At 47.4% G+C, this 14,563-nt stretch overlaps 1 protein-coding gene across 3 annotated transcripts; it reads left to right on the plus strand.

Annotated features, from left to right (window-relative positions):
• The first annotated feature begins 957 nt into the window (after positions 1-957).
• On the plus strand, positions 958-12,701 carry ETV4 (ETS variant transcription factor 4). Of its 3 annotated transcripts, none has more exons than XM_064733759.1 (12): positions 958-1,298; positions 1,386-1,479; positions 1,597-1,644; positions 3,370-3,423; positions 3,882-3,996; positions 4,895-5,041; positions 6,719-6,933; positions 9,084-9,158; positions 9,236-9,298; positions 9,637-9,809; positions 11,078-11,179; positions 12,362-12,701. In XM_064733759.1, exons 1-12 carry the CDS (start codon positions 1,254-1,256, stop codon positions 12,569-12,571), a joined length of 1,341 nt encoding a protein of 446 aa, XP_064589829.1. In that variant the 5' UTR covers positions 958-1,253; the 3' UTR covers positions 12,572-12,701. The 3 variants fall into 3 exon arrangements, with proteins under 3 accessions (XP_064589829.1, XP_064589827.1, XP_064589828.1); XM_064733757.1 differs by having other exon boundaries at positions 987-1,298; positions 1,383-1,479; positions 12,362-12,698; XM_064733758.1 differs by having other exon boundaries at positions 988-1,298; positions 1,383-1,479; positions 9,640-9,809; positions 12,362-12,698.
• Positions 12,702-14,563: the final 1,862 nt, after the last annotated feature.

Raw genomic sequence — 14,563 nt, forward strand, 5'->3', positions numbered from 1 at the left:
TTGCTCCCCCAGGTGTGTCAGGGCTGTGTGTCAGTCAGGCTCCCTGACACAGTGGGGAGTTGTAACCTATTAGCAAAAATATCAAAATACACATTGATTAGATAATTAAATTTCACAGACACCCCTTTCACAGCCAGCAGGACAATACAGCAAACTGAGAGGGGTGAGACAGAGAAAACATTAAAAATTTCAAGTTCCATGGATAACTTCCCCTTTTCTTCTTCTCTTGTGTACCTATTTCTCGTCCAGGACATAACATTCCATGAATGATTATCTCATTATCACCAGGCCCTGCATGTCACTAATATTTTTTGAAGGTTAAACAGGATTAATAAATGTTACATGTCATATTGGAATTTTAAAGGAGAAACTGGGGAAAAAATATTGGATGCATGCACATGGCCCAGGAGACCATATCTGGAAAAGCAAATCCACTTTTTTTAGTGTGCAAATCCCAAAACTAGATTTATTTTTTTTAATGTTCTAGTCCTTTAACATTTGCATGAGTAAAACTGATTTTGACAGGCAGTTAGTTTAATTATTTTTGCTCTGGTTGGTGAGATTTCTTCCAGCTCTTGTTGAAACTTGCTCAGAATGGAACTGAACGAGAAGAGTGTTTGGAAATGACCTCGAAGGGCTTGAAAATGACCTCGGAGAGAGTTTGGAAATGACCTCAGAGGGTTTGAAAACGAGTGCGATGCTGAGGAGGGGCAGGAGCGCCACGCTGGGTGGGACACAGGGACACGGCGGGGCCCGCCTGGAGCCGCTCATGAATGAACTCCGGCTGATTCTATTTTTTTATGAATGGGCTCCCCGCGATGAATGAACAGCGCTGCCCTGCGATGTGATTGGCCCGCCAGGGTGGAGGCCACGCCCACTCCTCAATGGCTGGCGGCCGAGGCGAGCGGTGATTGGCGGGCGTGCCCTGACTCGGAGCTTCATTCACAAATTCGATCAAACAAAGGAGTGGGCGAGCCGGGGCCGTGAGCGCGGCCAATGGGGGGGGACCGGCCCCGGGCCCGGGCCCACGGCGGCCTCGGAGCGGCCACGGGGCGGCTTCGCCGGGGGCTCCGCGTGGGCCGGGCCCGCCGCTGCTGAGGGACGGCTCGGACGGGACCCGCTCCCTGTCCCGGGGCTCGTCCCGGCCGGGCTCGGTCCCGCCTCGCATCCCAAGTTTCAACGACGCGTTCGCCGCCTCTCCCGGTTCCCGGCCCGGTTCCCCTGCCCCGGTACCCCTCAGATGCCCCAGGAGGATGAAGGGGTACCTGGACCAGCAGGTGCCGTTCACCTTCCCGCAGGTGAGTGGCGGCTCCGCCGGTGGGGGCTCCGGGCCGGCCCCGCTGCGCCCGGGGCTCCGCTCTGAGCCGCTCCTCCCTCCGCAGCAGCCCCCGGGCCCGGCGCTGCCCGCGGGCCGAGCCGTGCTGGGCGCCGCCAGGACTCCCGGGGAACCGGCGGTGCCGCCCGAGCAGGACTCGGAAGGTGAGAGGGACCGGGGGGTGGCTGGGCAGGAACCGGGACCGGGAGCGGGAGTGGGATCGGATCCTGCCCCGCTCCGTGCCCGGAGCATCCCGCAATCAGCGGCTCCTCTCCCCGCAGAGCTCTTCCAGGACCTGCGGCAGCTCCAGGAGACCTGGCTGACTGAAGGTAGGCTGCTTCCCTTCTTCTTAAACTTCTGGAATGCTCTGCTCGGGGAGGCGGTGGAGTCGCCGTCGCTGGAGGTGTTTAAAACAAGCCTGGATGTGCCAGGGTTTAGTTGAGGTGTCAGGGAATGGGTTGGATTTGATGCTTTTGAAGTCTCTTCCAACCCAGTGATTCTGTGATGGTTTCCCCCAGCTCTGCTGGGTGCCATCCCTGGATGTGGCACTGGGTGCCAGGGTTTAGTGGAGAAGATGTTGGGGTTGAGTTGGACTCGATGATCTCGGGGGTCTCTTCCAACCTGGTCATTCTGTTCTGTCCTTTGTGCTCACACCATTCCCACAAGGTCATTTCCCCTGGAATGGTCACCAGTGACACCAGGACAGGAGGACACCGCCTCCAGCTGTGCCAGGGGGAGTTCAGGCTGGGCATGAGCAAAAAATCCTTCACAGAAAGAGGGAGTGGGCACTGGGATGTGCTGCCAGGGAGGTGGGCACTGCCCTCGAGGTGTTTAAACAAGCACTGGGTGCCAACGTTTAGCTGAGGTGTCAGGAAATGGGTTGGACTCAATGATCTTGAAGGTCTCTTCCAACCCAGTGATTCCATGATTCCCCCAGCTCTGCTCGGTTTTGAGTTGGTTTTGGGGTTTGTCCCGCTCCTGGCTCCAAACAAAAGTGTTTTTTTCCAGCCTTGCCAGCCCCGGGTTTGTGGAAATGAGGACGCTGAATGGCACCATTGTGCCGGGCATTTGCTCATGAATGGAGCTTGGCTGCTGGCCCGCTTCCCTGGGTACAATTTTCGCTCCAGGCTGTTTGGAACTGCTTCGATTTTATGCTAATTTGTCACTTATCTTTGTAGGTTGCCAGAACGTTGATATTTTCTTAAACAACAAAGTAGTCTTTTAATTTGGGGAATAAAAAATGCTTCTATTTTTTCTTTTTTCTTCTTTTTCTATTTTTTTTTTTCATGTAATACTTTGTGGGGACCTTCCTGGAATTTACATACTTTTCAGTTTAGTGTCTTCATTGTTTTGAACTTCAAGGAAAACTTTGAATGCCAGGAAGTCACATTAATTCCAAGTAAATCTAGTTCTAAACGTGGTGATTTTGCTCTAATTCCAGTAATACAGATGATCCATTTGGTAGAAAATTCAAAACACGTCCTCGAGTACAGTCTTTTGATAAAGACAGAAGTACTTATTGTATCTAGGTAGTTTAAAATATTTAACAATAATGATGTAAAAATATGCATGGCATTTTGAGCAGGGTTACTGCCTGAGGTTCATTTTTGGCTGACTAGGCTTCCACCCTTTATGTCCCTTAATTTTGACTGCATCACCTGTGTTTTAGAGCAGAGGGAGTGCAATCTGTTCTCCACTCTGCAATATCAAAAACTGTAACTTTTGTTAGCAGCAGCAGCATTTCCTTCAGCAGCACTGACAGACTTTATGAAATAACAACAATCTGCTGCCAGCTCTCCCTCCCCTGCAGTAAAAGGGATGTAAAAGTAATTGTTAGAAGTTATAAAATATGGGTAGGGTTTCTCCCAGGACTCACATGTATTCATTAATCCCAAAGGAAAACTCTCCTTAGTCACTAAAATCATCCCAGCAGAAAGCTCAGATCTTTCCTGCAGAGATTTATTTCTGCCTTAGCGCTAATTATGCTGAACAAAGTGCCAAAACTGACTGCTCCCTGCCTCTTTTTCTCCCTCCCTCCCTCTCTCTCCTGACAGCTCAGGTTCCAGACAATGATGAGCAATTTGTGCCTGACTTCCATTCAGAAAACTGTAAGTACCATGGGAATGCTCACACCTCTGGGGGGAAAAGGCAAATCCAAATTCTGGTGCCTTTCCCCCCTGCTCCAGGCAGTTTCCCCCACATAAACTGAAATTAAACACTTTTACTGCTTGCTCTTGTTTCCCTCCTTCCTCAGAGCTTGGTCTCTGAGCCATAAATTTAATTTCTTTCTCTTTTTGACCTAGAGCTCAGGAGAGGTCCCATTTTCACTCTGAGTGAATCAGTGAGTCAGGTGTAATGTGAGATCCTGTTCCAGCTATTAGGGGCTGGAAAGAATTGGCTGCTCCCAACGCATCCAACATCTTGACAATCCCATGGAGTTCAGGGCACTGAACTGTTGGCACAGCAGAGATTCAGCCAAGGAACCCCTGCATTCGCAAATGCTGATAATCACAGCTCCCCACAAAGAAGAAAAGTGTCAGTTTGACCTTTCCTTTCTCTCCTGCAGTAGCTTTTCACAGTCCTCCTGCTAAGATCAAGAAGGAGCCCCAGAGCCCCTCGGAGCTGTCCTGCAGCCACGAGCAGCCGCTCCAGCACAACAGCAAGCAGTGCCTTTATGCCAGGTATGGCTCACACAGAGGGGGCAGCAGCTGCTCTGAAATCTGTGTGTGGGTTTGGAAAGTCAGGTGTGTGCTAAGGAAGGCAGGAGCCTCCCCTGAAATGGAAATTATAAACCCCCTCCCTCTGGATTGTTATAAATTTGAAATTAAGGGCTCTCAGGCAAAGATATGGGAGCAGGGATAACAGTTCTTTATTAGGGAAGAAAATAAAAATTATATAAATAGTTCAATAGAACAAAACAACACTGCCAGAGTCAGAACCCAACCTGACACCCTGTGGGTCAGGGTGTTGGCAGCAGTGCCATTGGAATTGTGGCTCAGCCCTCCTGCAGTGTCAGGGGTGGCTGTGCTGGAGCAGGGATCCTGTAAAAGGATGGGGTTTTCCTCTGAAGATCCGGTGGAAGAGGCAGCTGTTCCTGTGGGAATCCAGTGGAAAGGCTGTTCTGGTGTCCCAGAATCTCAGATTGTATCCAGTTAGAAATGTTTGAAATCTCCAGACTGTATCCAGGTAGGAATGTTTGAAATCTCCAGATTGTATCCAGTTAGAAATGTTTGAAATCTCAGATTGTACCCAGGTAGGAATGCTTGGCTCCTCCCCCTGGGCGGAGCATCTCCCCATGGGATGATGGAATTTTATCAGCCATGCAGGGACACTCAATGACCCATTAACAGAAGGTAATTAATCATTACTGACCAATTAACAGAATGTCTCCTGGAGGGAGGTTTGACTGTGGAAGAGATAAAGAAAAAAGCCCAATGAACAGCAGATCCCCACTCCACCTCTACAGATGGTGATAAAACACACTCCCAGCTAAATCTTGCAGCCTAAGACAGAGATGTTCCGGGTGCTGCCCCAAGTCCCTCCTGGAGATCTGAAGCAATTTCTGTTTGGCTGTTGCAGTGCCTACGAGCAGCCCAGACAGTGCCCCAGCCCTGGAGTCCTGGTTCAGCCAGCCCTGCAGCAGCTCCCCAGGCAGGACAGGAGCTTCCCCTGCCCTGCAGGGCCACCCAGCTCCACCTCCAGCTGTGGCTTCCTCAGCGAGAGCAGGTGAGTGACCCCAGAGCTGGGGAGGGCACAGCCACAGGCAAGGATCGTCCTCCTGGGTGGTGGCAGCAGGAAGGTGGACGTGCTCTGTTTGCAGCTCCTGTGGCACCCAGCTCTGCTCACACCCTTAACCCTGCAGGATGGGCTGTGGGGCAGCTGCCCTTGGAAACGTCCTGCCCTGGGATGTCACCCTTCCTTCAGCCACAGGGAGCTCCTGCAGCTCCAGCAATGGCTGAGCAGTTTCTGCCCCTCATCCAGCCCCGTGCCAGGGCTGAAACCAGGGGGCCCAGAAAGCAAAAACCAGGGCTGAAACCAAGGGCCCAGAAAACAAAAACCAGGGCTGAAACCAGGGACCAGAAAACAAAAACCAGGGCTGAAACCAAGGGCCCAGAAAACAAAAACCAGGGGCCCAGAAAACAAAACCAGGGCTGAAACCAAGGGGGACCAGAAAACAAAAACCAGGGGGGTCCAGAAAGCAAAAACCAGGGCTGAAACCAAGGGGCCAGAAAACAAAAACCGGGGACCCAGAAAAGAAAATCAGGGCTGAAACCGGGAACCCAGAAAGCAAAAACCAGGGCTGAAACCAGGGGGTTTTTGTCACCATTAGGCTGGACGTGACAAACACACACGTGATCAGAGCCTAAGAAGAAAAATGGTTTTATTCTGCATGTTCTCTAGCTTATATACTCTTAATAGAGTGTGATTTTAAGTCATTAACTACATCACAATAACTGATTATATTTATTGGTGCAAAGCAATTAGTGTTAATATCATTGGCAAAAGTTTTACAGAAATTTAATAAGGCATGTATACACATTTACTTATGCATGTAGTCTAACTTAAAAAATTTTATATATATATATATAATAGATATATATATATAGATATATATAATAAATATTATAGATATAATAGATATTATAGATATAATAGATATTATACATATTTATATATACCTTTTAATATATCTATATACACATTTACTTATGCACATAGTGTAGCTTACAAAAATTTTCTATAGATATAATAGAATAGATATATATAATAGATATAAAAATTTTACAAAATTTTTATAATTTTTTTATTTTTAATTTTAAAAATATTTTTACCTTTTTTTATAATTTTTATTTAAAATTACAGAAATGTTATATATATATAATAGATATTATATATAGAAAATAGATAGATATATTTATAGATATATTTTATATATCTATCAATATATATTAATAATGTAGGTATATTATTAATATTAATAGTAAGATATATTGATAATATCAATATATATTTATATATATCTATATATATCTATATAGATAAATAAATATATAGATATATATAGATATATATAGATATATATAGACATATAGATATATATAGATATATATAGACATATAGATATATATAGGTATATAGATATAGATATATATATCTATATATATATATATATAGATATATATATATATCTTTTCTAATCTGTTTCCATGTTAACAATCTTGTCATCCTTGTTATGGATAGACTCAAAAATCATAAATTGTTATTTCTTCTATTAACTCAGCTTTGTTGCCGGTCAGCTCTCAAGCCCCCCACAGTTTCTCCACAGGCTCAGGGGATCCCCCATTGTTCCTGGGGCTGCAAATCCTCAAGGAAGCAGCGGTCTCACATCTTCTCCCTCCTTAGCTCTGCCTATCAGCCGCCTCTGGAGATGTGCCAGCCCTTCCCACCGTCCCAGGAGGACCCCAGTGCCTACCAGTGCCTCCAGTTCCCCCAGCAGGGCTTCAAGCAGGAGCAGCAGGACCCCCAGTACGAGGCAGCAGAGCGGGCAGGCAGCGGGCAGCAGTTCCCAGCAGCGGTGCTGGTCAAGCAGGAGCAGGTGGATTACCTGTACGAGCCAGGTAGGCAGAACTGACCCTTCCTGAGGGCAGGGACTGTGGGGGTGATGGGGGTGGGATGGTGGGGATGGATGGAGAGGAGAGATCTCTGGAGCCAGGGCGTGGAATTTGGGGTTTATTGCAAAGGGCCCTGCTGGGAGCTGCAGCCACAGCTGGAGCAGGCCCAAGAGAAGTAAAGAGAGTGGTAAAGAGGATGAGAGAGTAAAAGGGTAAGAGAGCGAGGTTCCCGTTCCAATACAATAAATCTTTTTCTGTGTTGAATATTCTAATTCTCACTAACCAATCTAGTACAATATACAAATCCTATAGCATTTACATACAGCCTATAAGAATCACTACATTACCATACTGTGTTCCATTTTAAACCCTAAAAACTCCTCTTTGGACCCCTTCTGCCAAGCTGTAGGGTCTGCTCTGACCCTTGGGCCTGTCTGCAAGCAGAGGGTGTTGTTTCACCTTCAGCAGCCACACCATTGTTTCCCAGTTGTTCAGTAACTGAGGGATCTCAAAGCTTGCTTTCATTTCAATCTCCCTTACAGTTTCCATATTCTCAAAATCTTTTGCCAGGCAATCATATTTACAAGGCTTTCCTGTTTCATCTCCCCCAGCAATGGGCACCATCAGGGGGTGAGCAGCTCCTTGGGGAGCACCCAGCTGGATGAGCTGCTGCTCTCTCAGCTCTGGAGCAGCGCTGGCAGCAGCGTGAGCTCTCTGGGTAGCTAAAACAGCTCTGATGGTCACTGCAGCCAAAATAAGGCTGGGAGACTCATCTTGCTCTGAGAAAGAATTTGTGGTGCAGAGCTGAAAGCTTGAGCAAGGCAGGAGGTGATGTTAAATCCACTCAGACAAGGTAAAAGTAAGGAGCCAATTAGGAGACACTCAAAATTCATGATTAGCCCGCTCACACCATCAGGAATGACAAAAAGGCTGTTTCCAGTTTCACAGGGAGTTTTTGGTTTTGGGGGTGTTTGTGAGCTTAGAAAGTAAGTGAGGTCAGTTTTGAAGAAATCATGGTGAAAACAGTAAACAGCAGCAGAAAGGAAGGAATTAAATGTGTTGAAGTCAGTGATGCCAAAAAGAGCTCTCTAGATGCCAGATATCTCCACCAGGTGATTCTCTTATTTTTCCACAAGGGATAAATCTTATTTTTCTTATTTTTCTGACTCACTACCCTGAGATCACAATACCCTTCTGCCAGAGGGAGTGATACCTCTGCTTTCCTGGTATTTTAATGGACAACTTGAATGGTTTCCTTTAGCAGAAATAAACACAAAAATCAAAAGCTCCTATGAGGGGATCACTGTTGTGATATTGGTATTACAATTTCACAGGGTCTGTTCAGAAAATGTGCAAGCCCAGAGGATGGAAATGTGGTTTTTGTGAGAGTTTATGGTTGTAATAACACCCAGGCTGTCAGCTCAGAGTTCTCTTCCCTCAGCATCAGCAAAAATCTGCTGGCAGCCATGGCCAGACACAGGTGTGGGAGGGAAATGGAACATAAACCTTTGCAAAGTTACAGCTTCTGTTTGAGCTGTGCACAGTAAATAAATTCGATTCAGAAAACACAAATTGCAGTGCACAGACAGCACTTTACACACAGAACCAGGAAAAGACTTCCTGCTTGTTTTTAATTTTTCTCTTATATTTTCTAAACTGATTGTGAGAATGCCCCCTCATGATGTGAAAAAGCCAGGGAGACTTGAGGCATCTGAAATGTCATTTGTGAGACTCTAGAGACATCTGAAATGTCATTTGTGAGACTCTAGAAACATTCAGATGCTGCTGCTCTCCATTTTCAGCATCACAGTACCCCTGGAAAAATGTAATGCCTTCTTAAAGCAGCAGCAAAGTGTGTAATTATCTTAAACTAAGAGGAGAGAGAGGTTCAGATTGATTTTGAATATTGATTTATACATGATTTTGTGTAAAAGCGATGTGGAGGTGATTGGCTGGATATCCTGGCTACTCTGAAGGATGGTGCCACAAAATTTTACTGCTCTAATTCGTGATTTAAAGGATAATGCAAATGGAGCTGTAGTTATCAGTCTGACTCTCACCCTTTAGCAGGGCTCCAAGAGGACCTTGGTTAAACTCACCTGTCCACCTGTGCTTTTTAAACAAATGGGTTTGTTAATTTGTTAATTGCTCTGTAGATGCTCCTGAGTGCCCTTCCATGTACGTGAATGCTGAGGGTTACCCCAGCCACTGCAGCACAGAGGATGCACCAGGTGAGAGCTGCAGGCGCTGCCTTTTCTCCCTGCCCCTCTGCTCCCACCCTGACTGCTGCTGTTGCTTTCTCTTCCAGGCTATGGCAAGCAGATGAGGCCCTTTGCTGATGATGTCTGTGTTGTTCCAGAGAAATTTGAAGGTTGGAGAAAGAAAGGCTTGGAGTTTTTATATAAGATAGTGTTATCCATCACCTTAGCCAGCCCCTTGGCCAGTACCTACATGGTTCATTACCCTTGTGTTTTTGTACCCAGCTTTTTGGTGTTTTGCTCATTTTTTGAGCTTTCTTAGCAGCAACCAGGCCTTCTAGCATAATCAGCTTAATTGTGACTCATATCAGAGCTGCTCTTGTGAATTTACCACTGTTTTATGTGAACTGAAATATTCCAGGTAAACATTTTGAAACAGCGAAATGTGCTGCTTTTTTTCCCCCTTTTTTTCGCTGTTCTCCTTAGAGATTGTCTTGTTTGTCCTTGCCAGCAGGAGACCTCAAGCAGGAAGGGGCAGGGTACAGGGAAGGACCCCCCTACCAGAGACGGGGCTCGCTGCAGCTCTGGCAGTTCCTCGTGGCCCTCTTGGACAACCCCACCAATTCCCACTTCATTGCCTGGACTGGGAGAGGGATGGAGTTCAAGCTCATTGAGCCAGAGGAGGTGAAACCATCGGGCTTCTCTACAACACTCTTGTTTCTTGTTCTGTTGCTCTTTATATGCTCTGTAAATTCCCAAGTGGCTTTTCCTCTGCCCTGGCACTGGCACTTCCCACATCCTGCAGCAAGTCAAGGATTTTAGAAGAGGTCAAAACACTTGAGTGGCACAAATACCAGGTTTAAGAAAAACTGCTTTTGTGTGAATTTATAACCTCAGCCATGCAGTGAGTCAAATTATCCACAGCCTTCATTTCCCTGGATATTCACTCTCAAGCTTGCAGTGGCCTGTGCTGCCTTGTCATGCTCCATACTTGAGGCTGACACTGAGGTTTGGAGTTCTGCAATCAGTATGGCTCAAAAGTTTTCATAAAATATGCCCTAGTCTATCTTTATTTAAAAATTACTTCCACTGAAGTGTAATTCCAAATGCTGCCATGCTCCAAAAAAATCCAGTGGTACTTTAACAGCATCTGGGAGAAGTGTCCATAATATCTGTTCATCTCTTGTTGCACTTAGAGCTGCATTTAGCCCTGCTCTGGCTACAAATCAAAATTTATGGGCACTTTCAGTGCAGATGAGTTGATATTGGCTTACAACAGACTTCTGACTCTCATGGATAAAGCTGAAAATCGTGTAGGAGTAGGAAAGCACAGGTCTCTTCCAGTGTGCTCCCTCCTGGAGCTTGGTCTCCTGATAAACATGGAACCTTGAAAATTAGGTGTAACATAGGAAAAAGCAGCCCTAGAAGAAAGCTCCTGGAGAGAGGATTGGTTGTGGAGGAGATAAAAAAGAACTGCATAATAAACAGCCAATAACTGCCCCACCTCTGACAGACGGCGATAGAATAAATCTATTTATTGATATTAAATAAACATTTCAGCTAAATCTTTCAAGCTGAGGCAGCTGTGCTCACAGGCATTGCCACTTTGGTGCTGTGTTTGCAGGTGGCCAGGCTCTGGGGCATCCAGAAGGAGTAGAAAGGCACAGGTCTCTTCCAGTGTGCTCCCTCATTCTTGGTCTCCTGATAAACATGGAACCTTGAAAATTAGGTGTAACATAGGGAAAAGCAGCCCTAGAAGAAGGCTCCTGGAGGGAGGATTGGTTGTTGAAGAGATAAAGAAAACTGCTCAATGAACTGCAGATAAATGCCCCACCTCTGACAGACGGCAATAGAATAAATCTATTTATTTAAATTTAATAATTTTTTTACCTAAAATCTCTCAAGCTGAGGCAGCTGTGCTCACAGGCATTGCTCTTTGGTGCTGTTTGCAGGTGGCCAGGCTCTGGGGCATCCAGAAGAACCGTCCAGCCATGAACTACGACAAGCTGAGCCGCTCTCTGCGCTACTACTACGAGAAAGGCATCATGCAGAAGGTCAGTTTGCAAATCAGGAAAAATTGTTTCTGCTTTATGTGATGCTTCTCTTGTTTGAGACAAGAGGCCTTAGATAGGCCTTGAGCTAGCTGTGGGAAATAGCCAAGGTAAGATTTTTAGAAAGCTGGGCAAGCAGGCCTTAGAAAGAACAGAAAACTCAGAGCTAGCTGCAACTGCAAAGCATGAGAAACCAAACAAAGGGGGAATTGGAGTTTCTTTTTTGTGTATATTCTGCAGTCAGGAGAGTTGGAATTGACGCAGCTTCGAGGAGGTAGAATCAGTGAAGGAGAGGCTGCCTGGAACTTGGTGCTGTGTGGCAGGGATGGTGTGAGGGCCCTGGAGAGAGAACGGGGAGTGTGTCTGAGTGCAGACTGTTCAGGGACAGAGAGTGTCAGCTGGCAGCACCCCAGGCTCCAGCAGTGACATATTTTCTCCTCAAGCCAGGTCCTATAAGCTCTCAGAGAAACATATCCTACCCAAGCTAGCCCAGCTACCTCAAATGGCATAAAATCAGCAGGCTGGCTTCTGAGGTAGTGTTAGAAACAGAAAAGTTTTATTAAAAGGCAAAATAACAAAACTCTTTACAGAGAAAACCTGAGCTAGGGGCAAGAGGCTCCTGCTAAAACACCCCACAAAAGTGATTAGCTCCTTTGTTCTCTTCTTTTCTAGTGAATTGCTCAGGCAGGACTTTCTGGCCTCTGTCCAATCCTTAGGTCTGACTTGAAGTCCCCAAGGTCCTATTTGGGGACAAAGACAACTATGAGGTGTCTTTTTACCAAATTGAGGAGAGAAACTTCTGGGTTTTTTCCTTTTTAAGGAGACCAAGGATATTTTAGTCACTCCATCAACAGGGGGACACATTCCTGCACAGGAGCTGCTCCAGGGGAGGTCAGAGCAGCAAGAGGACAGCAGGGAAACCTTCCCCAAATTCCTATGCCTGCTTAAATGCCACGTACCTGAGCTTGCTGGCTTTCTCAGATGCACTGTGGAGGGAGGGGAGAAGAGGGAGTGGGACAGGGACAAAGCAGGTGAAAGATAAATTCTGATTTCCTAGCCAGTGTTTGCTCCAAGGAGCAACGAGCAGCTCTGACACATCTCAGGGCAGGCAGATGTTGGTGCAAACCTCCCCTGGAGCTGCCCCTGGGCCTGCAGCACTCACCGGGCCTCCTCTCCTCCCTGCAGGTGGCTGGGGAGCGATACGTGTACAAGTTTGTGTGTGAGCCCGAGGCTCTGTTCTCCATGGCCTTCCCCGAGCAGCCGCGGCTGAGGGCGGAGCTGGAGCTCAGCGAGGAGGACACGCTGCCCCTGTCCCACCTGGGGGACAATGGCTGCCACCTGCCAGAGCTCGGCAGCTTCCCTGCACAGCTCTGCAGCAAGGGCTACACCTACTAGCACTGCTGGGAGCTCTGTGGGCAGGGATGGATGGATGGATGATGGATGGAGGGATGGATGGATGGATGGATGGATGGATGGGTGGGTGGATGGATGATGGATGGATGGATGGGTGGATGGATGATGGATGATGGATGGGTGGATGGATGATGGGTGGATGGATGGATGGATGGATGGATGGAGGGATGGATGGATGGACACGCTGCCCCTGTCCCACCTGGGGGACAATGGCTGCCACCTGCCAGAGCTCAGCAGCTTCCCTGCACAGCTCTGCAGCAAGGGCTACACCTACTAGCACTGCTGGGAGCTCTGTGGGCAGGGATGGATGGATGGATGATGGAGGGATGGGTGGATGGATGGTGGATGATGGATGGGTGGATGGATGATGGATGGATGATGGATGATGGATGGATGGATGGATGATGGGTGATGATGGAAAGGATGGATGGATGGGTGGATGGGATGATGGGTGGATAGATGATGGATGGATGGATGAATGGATGGATGGATGGATGGGTGGATGGATGGATGGATGGATGATGGGTGGATGGAGGGATGGAGGGATGGATGGATGGATGGATGGATGGACACGCTGCCCCTGTCCCACCTGCCAGAGCTCAGCAGCTTCCCTGCACAGCTCTGCAGCAAGGGCTACACCTACGAGCACTGCTGGGAGCTCTGTGGGCAGGGATGGGTGGATGGTGGGCAGCTGGTGCAGTGTTTGTTCAGCCAGCTCTGAACTCTGCAGCCCTGCCCTGCTCAGGACAAGTTTTCAGGTACACAAATGGAAAATCACCTGGCAGCACGCAGGGCTCTTGTGTGCTTGTGCTAAAACCTTGGTTGAGTGAGGATGGGGCAGGTTCTCTCAGGTGATTGTACCAAACCTGTCACAATCCCCTCACTGCAGAGGGAGGGGATGCTGTCCCACCAGGGCTTTTTTCATTCAGAAAAACGAGAGAAATGATGAGAATGTTACAGTGCTGCTGCTGACTCTGTTCCTCCTGTCCACGTCCTGAACCTCTGCATGACCTGGTTCCAGCTCTGACCAGAGGAACTCACTCTGAAAGGCCACTTAAGCCTTCCCAGGATGGCTGCAGGACAATGCTCCCAGATTTTGTGCCTTCCTTGAGGAATACTCATCAATTATCCTGCATGCTCCTGCCCTATCCCCTCCCTGCCCATGCCAGCAGTTTCTGCTGTTCAGGCCCTCTGAGCAGGGCAGGTGAGGATCCTGCAGTCCATGGCCCAAAGGGATTTTATTGATTTATTGCCCTGCTCTGGGGCACAGCTCAAACCAGCACCTCCTTCAGGGCTGTGGGAAGCAGCAAAGCCTGAGACACAGCTCAGTGCAGTGCTGTGGCTTTTCCAAACTGAAAAAGTTCCTCAAAAAACATCCTCAGGAGATTTGAAGAGCTGCCAGGCTCTGGAGTGTGCCCGTCCTGAGCTTGGCTAGAGAATTGTCTGAGGCAAGAGGTGGGATTGAATTTAATCACACCTGGTGGAGGTGGGATTAAAAAATGCTATACAAAATAATCTGAACTATACATAGATCTTAATATAGGAATTCAGACTTAAACTCCACAGATATTTGCATGTTTGGGGGGAATTCAGATGTGTTGAAAAGGAGCTCTCTCTGCAGTCCAGTGCAGCACATGCACTTAACTAAACTGGCAGGTTTTCCACAACAGTAAATGTTTATATTGGATACCACATCCTGATTAAGAGGTGTTTAATTTTTTAATTAGCAGCTCCACCACATTCCCAGTTAGACAAGTGTACCCATACAGAAAAAGTCTCTTTCCACTGCTTCAGATTGATGTTTCAGCTGCTGAATACAAAGCATTGCCAATCCTGCCAGCATGGTAGCCTGTAGAAAAAATTCTGTATATTGACTGAAAGCCTGATTTTCCCTGCATGGCCAATGCCAACCCTCCCAAAGCCATGGCAGGCAGCTCTCCCTGCCTGAGGAGGGCTGGACATCAGAGCTGTCTG

Source organism: Zonotrichia leucophrys, chromosome 27 (assembly GCF_028769735.1).
Source record: "Zonotrichia leucophrys gambelii isolate GWCS_2022_RI chromosome 27, RI_Zleu_2.0, whole genome shotgun sequence".
NCBI classification, from domain to species: domain Eukaryota; kingdom Metazoa; phylum Chordata; class Aves; order Passeriformes; family Passerellidae; genus Zonotrichia; species Zonotrichia leucophrys.

Coding starts and splice junctions, on each gene's coding strand:
- ETV4 (XM_064733757.1), top strand. CDS start 1,254: ATGAAGGGGTACCTGGACCAGCAGGTGCCGTTCACCTTCCCGCAG. Junction 3,424..3,881: donor TGACTTCCATTCAGAAAACT/GTAAGTACCATG, acceptor TCTCTCCTGCAG/TAGCTTTTCACAGTCCTCCT. Junction 3,997..4,894: donor AAGCAGTGCCTTTATGCCAG/GTATGGCTCACA, acceptor TGGCTGTTGCAG/TGCCTACGAGCAGCCCAGAC.